Consider the following 14,807-nt stretch of genomic DNA (forward strand, 5'->3'; position numbering starts at 1 on the left):
AAAAAACTGGATGATGTTTTCAAGACATTTCATGTTAACATTTCTTCAAACACAGCAAAAAAACCAAACAAACATTACTATTTAAGGAACTGTATGTTAAATATCTGAAAAATTAAACAAGCATTACATTCAGCTTGTGAGACACCAGTTTCCCACAATCTGAAATGATCCATTCCTGCAAATGTGTGCCTTTCACTTCTTCGGCTGTTTGAAGCACACATCAGAGGTAATAGCTTAATCTCTAAATAACGGCAGAAGAACTGGAGTTACTAAATATTCCAGGGTGTCCCAACATTTGGTCTTGAAGGAATATTGTGTATTCTGTGTTTTGATCCAGCTCGGTTCTCAGTGACAGGAAAATTATTTGGAGCATTTTTGGAAAACTGCTTTCAGTTCCTACAAAGGTAAAACGTGGGTTGTGACGGGGATCACCGCCGTACCCGTTTCAGAACTAGTAGAATCTGGCATCACGCAGGGATTACTCCATGATCAGGGTTGGATCACATGGAGAAATCATGAGCAAGTCTGTACATACAGTAGCTCACACAGAGATGGCCACTTCTCCAATTCTAACACAGTGTCATTTCCCAGACACTGATGGTCATTTACTTTTTGGGAAATACACATCTGAATCTTATTGCACACTCGCTAATTACGTCCAACTCACTGTGATTTTACATGCATGCAAAACCTTACTTTGAGACTGTAATTAATCTGTCATTTGTCTGCCATTGCTGAATCTTATGTATAGTAGAACACTGCACTGTCCAAGAAGGTATGGATTAGCCTATATAATCAGATTGATATCATAATTCTGTGTATTGAAGAAGCCTTACGAGCTGCAAATCTTTACCCTGATGGTACATACTGTATCATGAACAGCAAAAGGCATCAGTACTGAACCTAATGAACACCAAAAAAAGAACCACCAGCTACTGTACAGCACACACGCACTGATGCACTGGGATACCTCAAGAAGATAATTATGAGGACCAGTGTTAAGACAACAGTCACTGATCTGGGAGGAGGTTGACCCCAGTAAATAAGAGATGGAAACTTGCCACTCTAAGAGTGGATCAGGTTCCGGCACCGCTACAAGTCACTTAATTACAGGACAGAGTTCAAGAAGGCAATGGCCGGGCAGCAAAGGAAATTAATTTTGATGGATGACCTGTACTAACTGTAATCACTTCGTTTACCAACGTGAAAAATATGTTGAGTGGTTTCTGTTATATGTTGGATGGTTTCAATTCTCCCATGTGTCAGGAACCCTGTATTTTTAATCCACAAAACTCAAACCATTCTTCATAAACAACAGAGCAATGTGAGTCAGAGGACACAAGAGGAAAATTAAGGTAGTATTTTGCACAGTATGGAGTGGGCTGGAGCTACTGTAGGTGCCCAGTCCTGCTCTCGAAGCGGAAATCCTGGTTTCTGTTAAGAAACAGCTGTATGAGATTCTTAGATCACACTTTTAGTTCTATGTGAAACAAATGATCTAGTGAGCTAGTGACCTCCCCAGTTGGTGCCTATTTACCACAAATATTGTATTTCCTGTGTCTTAGCGTCTAGTTCTGATATAGCTTCTTTTAACGGCCTGGGCCTTGTTGCAATTTGGAAAATTTTTCCCTTTGCAGACTAAATCTCCTCGAGTCTAGAGTCCATCAGCTTTCAATTTAAGGGCCAAATAGTGCAGATGTTGATTACTGTTGATTCCTGGGATGAACAGTTTTCTCTGTTGCAAAAAAAAAACATTTCTTGAATTTTTAGTATGTGAATTGCAACGTTTTCTTCCTGCATTGCAATTTGAACCACTTCTGGCACTCTTTTTCAAGATTCTTTACTGGTTTGTAGCACAAACGAGAAGACTTCCACCCTCTTTTCTGTTTATAGTTTTGACTATTATTTTTGATATCCCAGTCTTATCACTGCTGTAAGCACACCTCAAAATACTTATTAACAAGTTTTCATTTCCCTCTTGCTTTTACAGCAACTGGAGTCATTGAATTCAACAAACATTAAAAGCATTTAACTACTCCCTCTACTGGCTTCTGGAAAAAAAACACTAAATAAATATTTCAGTTCACAACGTGGCAGTGTTGTTCAGTCAAATTCTTATATTAATTAAAGAATCTGACAAAGAAAGGGATAGCATGCTTAAGACTTTGGATTTCACTTGCCTGGCTGAGAAAATGACAGTGTTGCTCAGTGATCCCTTATGAGGAATGAACCAGGGAGACCTGCTGCGATGGTGATGTTGGGTTGTATTAGTGCTATGAGGATTCTGTTCAATAACATCACTGTCTCTCCTATTTTGTCACTCTCACTGTACTGTTATTATTTCTCTTGTTGTGTATCCTTCTGAATACATAAAAGGATAACACTGAAAATCCCAAAATAATAACACAACAGTCACAAGTGATGTAGCCTGTATTGCTAAACGCAGAAAACTATTTAACATATGTGGCATACTGCTTTAATGAACTCAGATAAATAGCAAGCGGATTCTATCCAGTGATGATTTTTTGTCACAGTTTTATCTTCAAAGTAAAAGCACTTGCCTTATATTTATGTTTTACAGTATGAAACTCTGCTGAGACTCAATACATTTACGGAAGCTTATTAGCACCATGGAGAAAAAAAAAATAGTTTGCATTTAAACAAGAAACTGTAGTGCATTTAAAAGATGAATTTTTTGTGTAGTAGTGACAGTGACACGTTTAAACCATGAATGCTCACTGACAAGGTGTTCTTCTTTTTATATACAAAACATGGTAGACATGTTCCTTTTGATTCTTCTGCACAAAGAGAAAATATGACGACATTCTTCCGTTGTTAAAGTCAATGCCACTTTGCATGAAACAATATTATTGCACATGTGATGCAATATACAGTAGTAGGCAATATGGTTTACTAATTCTTGTGTTTTAACTAAGTTACGTAGTATAAACGCAAAAAGGATCTTGATTTAATGAAATGTTATCTTGAATGAATGCAAAAGGTTTCTCATTTAAACACAAAAATAAATTCTCTTGACATTAACAAGCTTACACAGTTGTTGTTTTTACCGATATTAATATTATTTAACCCAAGACATTCAGCTACCTTTCACTAATGCAATGTAGGAGGCTCATTATTTTTGACATATATTTGACAGGTCACAGGCATAGCAGATTCATACTTCATACTTCATACTAGGTTTCTCTCAAACACACTGTTACATTGAATTAAACTATTTGTGATTTGAATCTGGGCTGCAGCACACCCAGTGGTCAGCAGCAGTCACCATGGATATTGTATGTTCTTCCCATGTTAGCATGTGTTTCCTCTATGTTCTTCAATTTCTTCCCCCAGTCCAAGAACATACTGGTGGGATAATTAGCCCTGGTGTTAAGTGTGTGTCTGCCCTGCGATGGACTGCCATCCAGTCCAGGGTGTACCCTACCTTGTGCTCATTAGTTGCCAGTATAAACCCCTGCTCCCCCATGACCCTGTACTTGTGTTCTCTCAAATTGACTGCTGTAAGGCTCTACTCACTGGGGTATCTAAATCTACTTTGAACAAACTGCAGTATGTCCAAAATTCAGCAGCCAGAATCCTGACCAGGTCTAGTGCAAGTGATCACATTACTCCTGTCCTGGAGTCTTCGCACTGGCTTCTTGTCAAATTCCGTGTGGACTTTAAAATCCTCATGCTCACCTATAAGGCTCTGCATGGCTTGGCACCTCAGTAGCTGTCTGAACTATTATCACCCTACTCCCCATCTCGCAACCTTCGCTCTTCTAATTCTGGTCTCCTAACTGTCCCCCAAGCCTGTCTACATTGTATGGGTGACAGGGCCTTCTCCTGTTATGCCCCCAAGCTTTGTAAATCTCTCCCCAAGGATATCAGAGAGTCACCTTCTTTGAACTCCTTCAAATCCTGACTCAAAACCTTCTTCTTTAGAAAAGCCTTTACTTAACTGGTTCCATTCTTCACCCCTCTGCTTTTCTTAGTACCACCATCCACGGTCTCCTCTGTATATTGTAATTGTGTTTTTTCTTGTGTATTCTTTTAAGTTATTGTTGTTGACATTCTGTAAAGCGCTTTGAGAAGCCACCTTTAAAAGGTGCTACTGTATATAAAATAAAGTTTATTATTATTAGATAAAGTGGATATAAAATGGATGGATGATCTTATGCTATTAGGTGCCACTGCTGTATAATGGACACTCTTGCTGCTGCCTCCCTGGTTCATTCCTCATGAGGGTAGGTGGTTGTGACAGTGTTGACCTTTGGCAGCATCTATCATATCCTCAGATAAACGACTAAAATGAATCCCAATATATTAGGTATTAGACACCCTAATATCAATCTGTTTGTTTTGTTATTGGAATTTGACCGAATGCTGAATGTGTTTTAAGTGCACATTCTCCTAAATTACCATGGGAGTCCAAGGGATCTTGTTTTACAAATTCTCCTGAAATAATCCCCTGGGTTTGATTTGTAAATAACTTTCAGGATTTTGGGAATGCCCAACACCATTGGAGGTCATGGACTATTCAGAAGGTACAGTATATAACACAGACCATCGGGTTCATCACAACACAATTTAGTTGTAGGTTTACTGCATGTGGCCATTTATGCCTGTTTCGGCGATTCATGGAAAAGCAAAAGCAAAATAAAAACATTTCATTACATACTGGGGCTTTCGCACTTAATTGAATATGGTAACATAGCGCATTCATCATTCCAGGTATCATCAGAGCATTATAGCATATGAGGTACAGTATGTTATCCGGCAAGAAATGAATAAGAACCGTCTGTACAGTCAAGGTTCTGTCACCTGTGTCAAATGTTCTCACACCCTGCATACAAAGTTAACCTTGTTTAATTATATCTTACCTCACTTTTGTTCTTCCTTTTACTCCTCCTCTTCTTCTGCCTTTTCTGAAGCAGCTTGGTTTCGTATTTTGGTCGTGGATGTTCCTGAAGAAAATAACAAAAGAATATTTAGAATTCAAGGAAGAGGCACAAGCAGGTCCACTCGGGGTTACACGGGGGGTACAGAGTTTCTAGCTACTCACAGCATTTCAACACATGAGAACGGACAACCGGAGTCATATTCACCACTGAAACCAGTTTACAAACGAGACAACGTCAGAACAGGTTCAAAAGCACGAAACTGTGGTACAAATAGATACTGTGAAACGAAAATGCAAAAGAAAAAGCCCAAACCTTCACCCGGTCCTTGTTGTAAAGATGGCATATTAAAAGAGAAAACAAACAGTTTAAAGTAAATCTAAAAAGCAAGACGGCATTAACAAGCTGCAAAAATATTTTGCCTCTGCCATGCTTTTGGTAAAGAAAAAAAAAAAGATGTTACCCTGTTGAAAAATGGCTTGATTTTTTCTGGTTGGTACTCAGGTTCTATAAACCAGTCAGATCATTTGATTTTATTTCTCTGCAGTACTGTACCATTGCCAGCACTGGTTGTGCTGGGTACAACCCCCTTGAATGGCACAATTTAGAATAGGGCATCAGATCTAACCTGCATGTTACTGGGAGGTGGGTGGCAATTGGAGATTATGGTGAAATCCCTTCAGCCAATGTAGCGAGAACATGCAAACTTCACACAGACAGGTGCACCAGTTACAATCAAACCCAGGACACTAGATCTCTGGGGCAGTAATGCCAACTCCCGTGCCTTCATGCGGCCAGCTGACACTCCTGTACATGAATTTTGCTGAGGTTGTTGCTCAGTGGGTTTAATCGCCCTGCAACTGTGCTTTCTAATCGTTTCAGGTAAAAACTGCAGGTGGAAATCGAGTGAAAACTCAGGCATCCCCACCTAACTAAAAAGACACTGAGCCCCAGATGTAGTATGGATCTTTGCATTTCCTCAACCTTTTCTGAATCGTAAAGGTGGCAGCAGTCCTTCTGTGACAGGGTTCTGAAGTATTAAAACATATCAATCCAGGCGGTTTCTGAGTTGAGCAGCTCCCCTCAGATGCAGGTTTGTAAAAGATGATCATCAGCCTCAGTTGTCGTTTCTTCCTTTCAGCAAAACATATCCCTCAGTCACTTACCACTCAGTCCACCTCTCATGAAATGATCTAGCCTGAAGGAGCTCTATTGAAACCACAATCTAGGTGGTTGCCTGGGCTCAGGTATGCATTCTGGATTTATTTCCTTCTACAGAGCCACAGGTCTTTTTCTTCATGCCAAGTCACTAGTGTTATTACCCACTGTCCCCTGCCAGACTGCCAAACATCAGAAAGGCACCTTATTGATTTACTGTAAATTACAGCTCAAATCTATATTCGTGAATAATTGCAAACTGAGTTTCACAGTGAATGAATAAAAATGATCTGGAAACAAAACAGGAAATATGATTTTTTCCACAGTAACAGTGGAACCTTTGTGCATTGGACATGTTAACATCAGAAGATCATGGACAGAAATCTCCCACAAACAACCCAAGAGGCATCTGCTTAAAACCATGGTGAAGATTGAAGCGGATTTCAACTCCTTTACATAGTAATGCCAGCCTTTGTAACTCTACATCTACAGAACTGCACTTTGCTTTTAGTTTCTACCCCAGTGCTTCCCAAGTTCAAGGGGGGTACACAAAGCAGCTGAAAAAAAAGCTCTAATTAAATTAAAGGAAAGGATACCGCTGTCCGTAACTTAATGAGGTTGTAAAACCACCATTGGCCAAAACCTTAGTAATTCACATTTTCTCCAGGCAGTTATCAGCTGTGGTATACCTATACAAAAATCTATAAAAATTCATATTTATTTTCTGCCCGTTTTCCTCCACGACAGCAGGTTCTGGACTGCTGTACGAGTCCAACTCTAAGGTCAGTGGACTTACCTCTTCCTCTTCCAAGCCGGTCAAATCCCAGCGGTAGCTCAACCTCATCTGCCTGCGCTTCCAGTGCTCCAGAAACATGGCGGCTGCGGGGAAAAGCGAGGACATGGCGAATGTCAAGGATTAACCTGCGCCGGCCGTATCGCTTGAGCCTGCTTGGCTCGGGAACACAATGGGAGCATGGTCCTGCTACCCAACACTCATCCCAAAGCTGAACAACGCAATGAGGACAAAGGGTCACTGGTGGAAATTAAGATGATTACAAGGGTTTCCGGAACAAATGACTCAGCCACATTGAAGAAGATTTTGGGATTAATTACTAGCATTCAAATAGATGGGATACGACAGGCAGCCTGCTGTCATTTTCATCCTCCACTTCTCTTGTTTTCTGAGATCCATGCAATATTTTCTCAGGTAGGCTCTTGGCATGATTGGTTTGCTCAGTATGAATTGGATTTGGTCGGGGTTTGAGAAATGTGTTTCTTTCCACCTGCTGTTCTGCAGCTTTGGGTTTATGACCAGATACATAGAAAAAAAAAGTGGCCGTTTCCTTGATGGGACCATTTACCTCTTGGTAACATGGAGGTGGCACTGTGGCTAAGGATCTGTGCCTGTGGTTGCCGGTTCGTATCCAGTGGCCAGCAGAGGAATCCTACTCTGTTGGGCCCCTGAGCAAGGCCCTTCACCCCAATTGCTCCAGGGGCACCGTATAAATGCCTGACCCTGTGCTCTGACCCCAAGCTTCTCTCCCTGTCTCATGGAGAGCAAGCTGGGGTCTACGAAAAGACAAATTCTTAATGCGAGAAATTGTATCTGGCCAATAAAGTGATCTGATCTCTTAACACAAATAGGTTCCTATGCAATGTACGGCCGCCATGTATTTTCGTTCACAACAAGTGTCATTTGTTTCAGCTGGTCCCCACAGGTGTAGCAGGACTACTGCTGACAAAAAATCTCTTATACTGTAGGTCACCCTCCTGGGACCACAGATGTGAGAAATAATTCATGGAACTTTCCCCGCTGGACCATTTTGATAGAGATGATCTCTGCAGTGCTCACTGCAGACTCTGTAATACAAGCTGCTTTTATCAGATATTAGACAATATGGCTGTCAGGTGTGCGAGTGACAGTGCTACCCATAGCCAGGCACTGTAATACAATAACAGGCAGTTTGGAAACTGCAGACAGGAGCTGAAGAACGTCTATAGCTCAGTGCAGCAATGTCCTACGGTGAAATGTATGAAAACAGATTAATGCTTTTTATGCTTCATGTCATTTTATATGTCAAACACCAAAACATGTTTATGTTTTGCATATTGCATAATTTAATAATAACATTACTAAAACAGAAAAACAACATACATCAGCATAAACAAACTTAATTTATACCGATATACAGTTACTGTATTATAATACTCTGGTATGTTTTATGTACAATATACTGTAGATCCCAACACAAAATTATGAATTCTGGGTAAATAAATTAGCATGCAAAATCAATGAGGATATACTACCTTCAGATATGAAAAATAAAGACATCATGTATTGTGCTGGGCTTCAAATGTGTGTGCATCTTTTGTTTTTTAAATGAAAAGGCCAAAATGTGTGCTTATAAGATTTTTTTCCCCCAATTGGTCTTAAATCATATTTTCATAGTGACCCAGCACTTAACACACAAAGCAGACCAATGTGTTTCAGACTGATCTTCAACATTCACATTCATTTGTTACGGTAAAATCTTCAACAACGTTCAACTGTGTTTGGAGCATAAAACCTGCTCCAAAACTGAAAAAAATATGAGTCCTGATACCAGCAGCCTGTACATCGTAACCCATTTCAGTCAAAAACCTTGTCTGAACCCCAAGGAAAAAACACAACATGAAAGAAAACAAAAATTACAGTAATACAAATTGCAGAAGGAAAAATACGAAAAAAATGAGTTCCTCTGCAACTTGTCCTTTTATGATTTTAATAATTGTCCTTCTCAACCTCTGCAAAACCTCATCAGTTTTGAAATTTCTAGGAAGGGAAGTCCTGCCTAGCTCAGTCTTTAAAGACCACTAAAAAAAGCAAATTTCATTCCTCACAACAGCATCTTGTACTTTCTAACTCTGGCAAAGTCTGGCAAATTGTGACATTTTTAACACACAAAAACAGAAATGTTCTTTATGTAATGTGGCATCCATTATTTAAATGATGTCTTGCAAATTAATTGTAATATTTTCTCTGTATATACTGCGATATGTTTGCCTAGTTAAAATGCTTCTCTACATTGTCTGGTTAAAGAAAATGGAGGAATTCACATAAACAACAACTGCAGATCTTTTAAGTCTTTTTCCTGAGAAGAGTGCCACTCAGTTGTGAAAATGATTAAAAGGTCTGGTTACACACAGTGATTTCAGGAATTGTCTTAGCTAACCGAGAGCTCAGCTGAAACCAGATGTCGGAGGGGTCTTGTTGCATTAGGAAAGCTGTCCAGAAAAAGCAGAAAAAAGCAGCCCTAAACACTGTCTCCATTACTTTTTGTTATAATGCATATTTCGAAACTCAAGGAGGCAAAGCTACATTTGGCTTGGACCAACAAACTGCTCTTGGTGATATTTCTTAAACCACCAAACTTTTTCACCAGTAGCACCACAAGACTGCAAACCCCCCACACAACCACAGGGGTCGCTGTGGTGCCAAGAGAGCCCAGGCTGACCTAATGTGTTAGACCCTATGGGGAACAGTGGTCACAGTTGGCGAGTGACGAGACCCAGGCTCAACCCTTGGAGGAGAGCAGCCAGGATCCCCCCCATTTAGAGCTGCCGAAGGGCTCTTACCCCAGAGGGACATGAAGACGGAGAAGAAGACGGTGGCAGGGTTGTCGAAGAGGTGGCTGGCCCTGGCGGTGGAGCAGGCCGTGCTGAGGTGCCAGTAGTCACACGGCCCGTCACACAGTGGACACATGGTGAAGTTTTTGTCCTCGTTGCACATCTCAAGGCTGCAAGAGGAATACTGGTATGATGAGGACGGTGATGATGAGGACAATGAAGATTAAGGTGTTGGAATACTGATGTGGTTGATGTGCTCTGATGATATCCATCCAGGAGGCACCATTTGTACTGCATGAGTACTGATTTGGTCATGGCAACACCCAACCTTTTTGGGGTACAGGACAATAATTAATCCTAAAGATGCCTCAATTGGATAAGCATACCAACCATGAGAAGGGGCGGTAATGTCTGGCTGCCCTGCGCTGCTGTCAGTCATGAATTGTATCCTTCTGAATCGCCCCTGCAGATCTATTCAACTGGGGTACTTTATCCTGGACATTTACCTCTATACCCTCGCAATCCCAATGGCCTCTTCCTTTCCCCTTGTAGCTGGTCTATGCTTTTTAGATCAGCAGAGATTAAAGCATGTTTTTTTCTGTTAATTATACCCCATTGTCAGAGGTGCAGTAACATAAATGTGAATGTGCAGAGCTGTAAACCATTCTACCCTACAAGGTGTATTGCAAATCTACAAGGGACCAAGATGAGTTTTTTCATGTTTGCTTAATTGAAATAAAGAAATACATTCAGAAATATAATGAACTAAATTATTTAATATTTAAATAAATATGCAATAGTGAAAACAAAACCTTTCAGTCAATGTAATGCTTTTCAGTATATAATTGCCCAGGTCTACCACACTAGAGCGCTGTGGAATGTTCTAGCATTACCACGGCAACTTAAAAGCCCTTGCACACCTGTCTACCAGCTGGTTGCCATGACTACACGGCAGGCAGGAAATCTGTTCCATACGAGGTAGGCGTGGTCGATAATTGAACACAGGTGGAACAGACTTCCCACCTAAGTGCGTAGTCACGGCAACTGGCTGTTGGACGTTCAAAGGCTAAAATACAAGTGAGTGGTGGCTTGGCTAGATGCTGTGGTAATGCAAGAATGATCTCCAGCAGGGGAGACCATGATAATTGTCAGACATTTATGACAATTATGAGGGCTTCAGAGTGGTGTCTTTCAAAAACAGTTATAAGGATCATGGCTGAGTTGCAGATTGCCATTTCTCCCCATTAATCATAGTTTGCATTAATAACATAGTGCTGAATCCATCTATCCTTCTTTTACTGCATTTTTGTTTGCAAACTTGCCTTTATATGATTTGGAGCCATTTAAAATATTTATTTTCCACCTGACCATGTTAACCTTGACATTAACTTAGGAGTATTCTTACATTTTCCTCCATTGCTTGTTTGAAGTTGTGCCTCTCTGCTGTCTTTTGAAATCACAATGAATGACATTCTAGAACGTTATTATCTGAAACATTCATAGCTTGAATTACCCCCCATCAAAAGGGGCAAATGTTTTGTTTTCTTTTCACAGCAATACATTCATCGGTAGACCCATCTCAATTTTGCCGACATTCAAAGATTTCAAGATAAACATTATAAAGCCATTAGATATTATATTATATTAGCCATTAATGAGAGACTCTACCATCCATGGTTTAAGCTGTGATATTGAAGGCTGTTTCTGTTAAGTATATATTTGGCTTATCCTTACTTTACACCTCTGCATAACCTTTGAAATTCAACCCAAACCTGTGCACAAGATTAACATGAATGAAAAGTTCGGTGACTAAGACATAATGGTGTAAACATTTTCACATTTTTTTTTTACTGTAGACACTACAGGACTGTATATTTGTTTGCTCCAGCCATGCAGTCCTTTACCTCCACATGTGTATTTCTAATCATATCTGCTCATACCCCAGTTATGTACCCATCTGATTTAGCTTCAGGCAAGACTTCCACTAAAAGCTGGAGTTTAGCATGTAGCCTGCGGGCTCCCATACACTATTCAAGAAAAACAGGTTATCAAATTCTACTGATGCCCAGATAAAGTCAGAAACGTTGAATTACCTGGGTATGTCCATGTCAACAGTGGCACAGCCATAGAAGAACACTATGATTCCCACTAGAGAGGCAGGAATGAGGAGCTGAGTATAGACTCCCAGCCATGCGAAATACAGGCCAATCTTCTCCCCAAAATACTTCCTACAAGACAGAAGCAGAGATACACTCACATTTTAAATTCACCAGATACCTTTCACCACTTTTAAATATATCGAACATGTCCATGTGCACTATAATTAAAGTAAATCACTTAAATTGTGTATAAAACCATTGAAACCACCCATCCATCTTTTTTTAATAATAAAAAAAACACTTTCATGCACATTTTGCATAACAATTACAACCATCCTTTCCTTCTCAAACAGCTTCCTCTTTTTCAGGGTCGCATAGGATCCTCAACATGATTTTAGAAGACACCAGTCAATCAAAAGGCAGACAGAGACACAGCCACACCACGACCAGTATTCCCAGAAGCCAATTAGCTTAGCAGTGTAGTTCTGAACCCATATTAACACAAAACAACTCACACCCCTATGATTCAGAACTGAACCCAGGATCCTTGCTCCATAAGGCAGCAATGTCCTTTATGCTGTACACCAAACTAGTCTAAATTAACCAAATCTGAGAATTTCTCTCTTAACCCTTAGACCACCAATAAGATAATCAATCAATGAACATATACAGACTGTAAAGTCCTTAATGACCTCTAGTGGTAGGTCAGCTGCAACTACAGTCCTCACTGCTTCTGGCCTGCCACAATTGTATTATCATATCATGAAATGCTGTATAAATCAAGGCCAAGAAACTTATATACCAAATCTGGGTAAATTTTTTCCCCACTTTGAAAAAGACTTTTTCCAATCAAACAGGCACACAAAACTGCCAATCAATATCAATGAAAAAAACTTCTTAATGTTTAAATAATTGTTTTTTAAAGAGATGTAGGACATAATACTTTCAAATCAATAAGTGACTATTTTACATGGTATTTTTTAGGATAAAGCAGTCTTTTTCACTTTAGGAGTACAGTAAGTCTTTTTAATTGAATTTAAAAACTTTTGATTTGTACCTTATAAGATCAACTGGCTGGTACTTGTAAAAAGCTCCATATCTGGCCCATTCCTGATGTAAAATCTAAAAACAGTAATAGAAAAGAATATTAAATATTGAGCAAAAGTTACTAAAATAATACGTACTGCATGTACAGTGACTATCAATCATATTCACCTCCCGTGGACTCTCTCACATTTTATCGTGTTACAATATGGAATCATAATGTATCTCATCGGGAGTTTTTGCCATTGCCTGACACAAAACACCCTCCTTAGCAGGGTTGACAACATCCAAGATCAATCATCCTCAACTGTCAATACTTCAAAATCACTCCTGATGTTATTTCATCACAGGATCATTATAAATGCTGTCCAGAATCCCCTTCTCTCACTCACACGTTTTTGTATCCCACTTCCACCCCATCTGCACCTCTGCAGCTGCCCCTTGGTCACTCCTCTGTCCACGGGGGGGGGGGGGTCCCAGCCTCCTCGTCCTGTGGCCAGCAGGTCTCAGCCATGAGGGTTCAGCTAAATTTACGGAGACCTTTTCAACGTGTTTGATTCTTGGGTGTTGTCAATTCTGGTGTATTATCACTTATACAGATCGGAGATTGGTTTTCATGCAATAATGTGCTTCAAAGGGGCCTATAGCATGTCTGGTACTTCATCTTTGTTTTAATAGAAGAAATGTCTGGTACAGCCCTGGCAGTAACATCCACTCTGAGCTTCTCCATTATAACAATCTCATAACCAAGAGATGTTTGCACACAATTTGCACAGAAAACATATCCTTACAGTCGCCTGGACAACTGATCCATAGCTTTATCCACCCATCCATCCATTTTCTATCCGCTTTTTCCACAGGGGAGCCAGAGTCTATCCCAGCAGCAACAGACATAAGGCAGGAAAAATCCCGGAGCAGATACCAGTCCACTGCAGGGCACACACTCACACCAGGGACATTTTTCCCAAAAGCCAATTAACCTGTTAGCATGTCTTTGGACTGTAGGAAGAAAACCAGAGGACCCGGAGGAAACCCATGTGAACATGGGAAGAACATACAAACTCCACATGATTGCTTCTGCTTTGTGTATTTTACATATGAAACTCTCCTGAGAACCTCACAATTGGCAGGAATTAATTCCACGTTACCTGTCTCTCGTTCTTTTCTTCCGTGTTCTCAAACGTACCCTGTGAAGCCAACACAAGTATTATTTTAGGAGATGTCGCCTTGCTTAATATTTAATTTCAGATCTTTGCATAATGTATAATGCAAAAGGTCATTTCAAATGTAGATTACTTTAAACAATAATATCAGACTTGAGCACAGCAGCCCATTATGCTTGATGGTCAGGATGAGGTTCTGCTTTTTGCAAAAAGGTGTTGTTTGGTTTTCACCACACAAACTATTTCTCATTGTGGTCACAAAGTTCAGCTTTGTCCAGAGGACATTCTTCTGGTAGTCTTATTGTCCAGGTGCTCTTTGTTGAACTTGATACAGGTGGCAATGTTCTTTTTACAGAGCAATGGTTTCTTCCTGCCTGTCTTCTCAGGAAACCCATGCCGATCAAGTCTCATCCTGATGGTTGAGGACTAAACCATTATGATTTGCAGTGAGAGAGTTTTGTATAGCTTTGGAAATGTTTTGTGGAAGCCAGTAAACACTTTAGCTGCAACGATACTCATAACGAGGGACACAAGAAGGTCAGTTAAAAGCTCAAAGAGGAAGTTACACTTTTATTTTGATGGCTTCGGTTTTTTTTCACGGTGGAAATAAAGAGCAGTGTACCTGACGGCTGTGTGTGTTTTGGCTTTCTTGAATCCAGCCTATTAAAAGATGTCATATGGTGAGTCATACCTCACTGAATAATGGGTCAAGCAGTCAGCTGCTAAAACTGTAGATCATGGTGAAAATCGGGGAATGTGATCCTATTGATTTGTCAGCTACTCTTCTCAGCGTCGTGAAATCCCATACAACTACGGGAGCAACTCTTTGTTGCCGA

At 40.2% G+C, this 14,807-nt stretch overlaps 1 protein-coding gene across 1 annotated transcript in view; it reads right to left on the reverse strand.

Moving 5' to 3' along the window:
* ano2b (anoctamin 2b) overlaps positions 1 to 14,807 on the reverse strand; it is a 121,886-nt gene that overhangs the window by 70,293 nt on the left and 36,786 nt on the right. Inside the window, exons 9-14 of the mRNA XM_088923468.1 lie at positions 13,957 to 13,995; positions 12,822 to 12,886; positions 11,759 to 11,893; positions 9,675 to 9,835; positions 6,856 to 6,938; positions 4,884 to 4,967 (exon numbers count right to left, since the gene is read on the reverse strand). Coding sequence (XP_088779594.1) covers positions 4,884 to 4,967; positions 6,856 to 6,938; positions 9,675 to 9,835; positions 11,759 to 11,893; positions 12,822 to 12,886; positions 13,957 to 13,995 — 567 coding nt within the window. The remainder of the gene's footprint in view (positions 1 to 4,883; positions 4,968 to 6,855; positions 6,939 to 9,674; positions 9,836 to 11,758; positions 11,894 to 12,821; positions 12,887 to 13,956; positions 13,996 to 14,807) is intronic.

The sequence above is a fragment of the Atractosteus spatula genome, chromosome 8 (genome assembly GCF_055471065.1).
Source record: "Atractosteus spatula isolate fAtrSpa1 chromosome 8, fAtrSpa1.hap1, whole genome shotgun sequence".
NCBI classification, from domain to species: Eukaryota; Metazoa; Chordata; class Actinopteri; order Semionotiformes; family Lepisosteidae; genus Atractosteus; species Atractosteus spatula.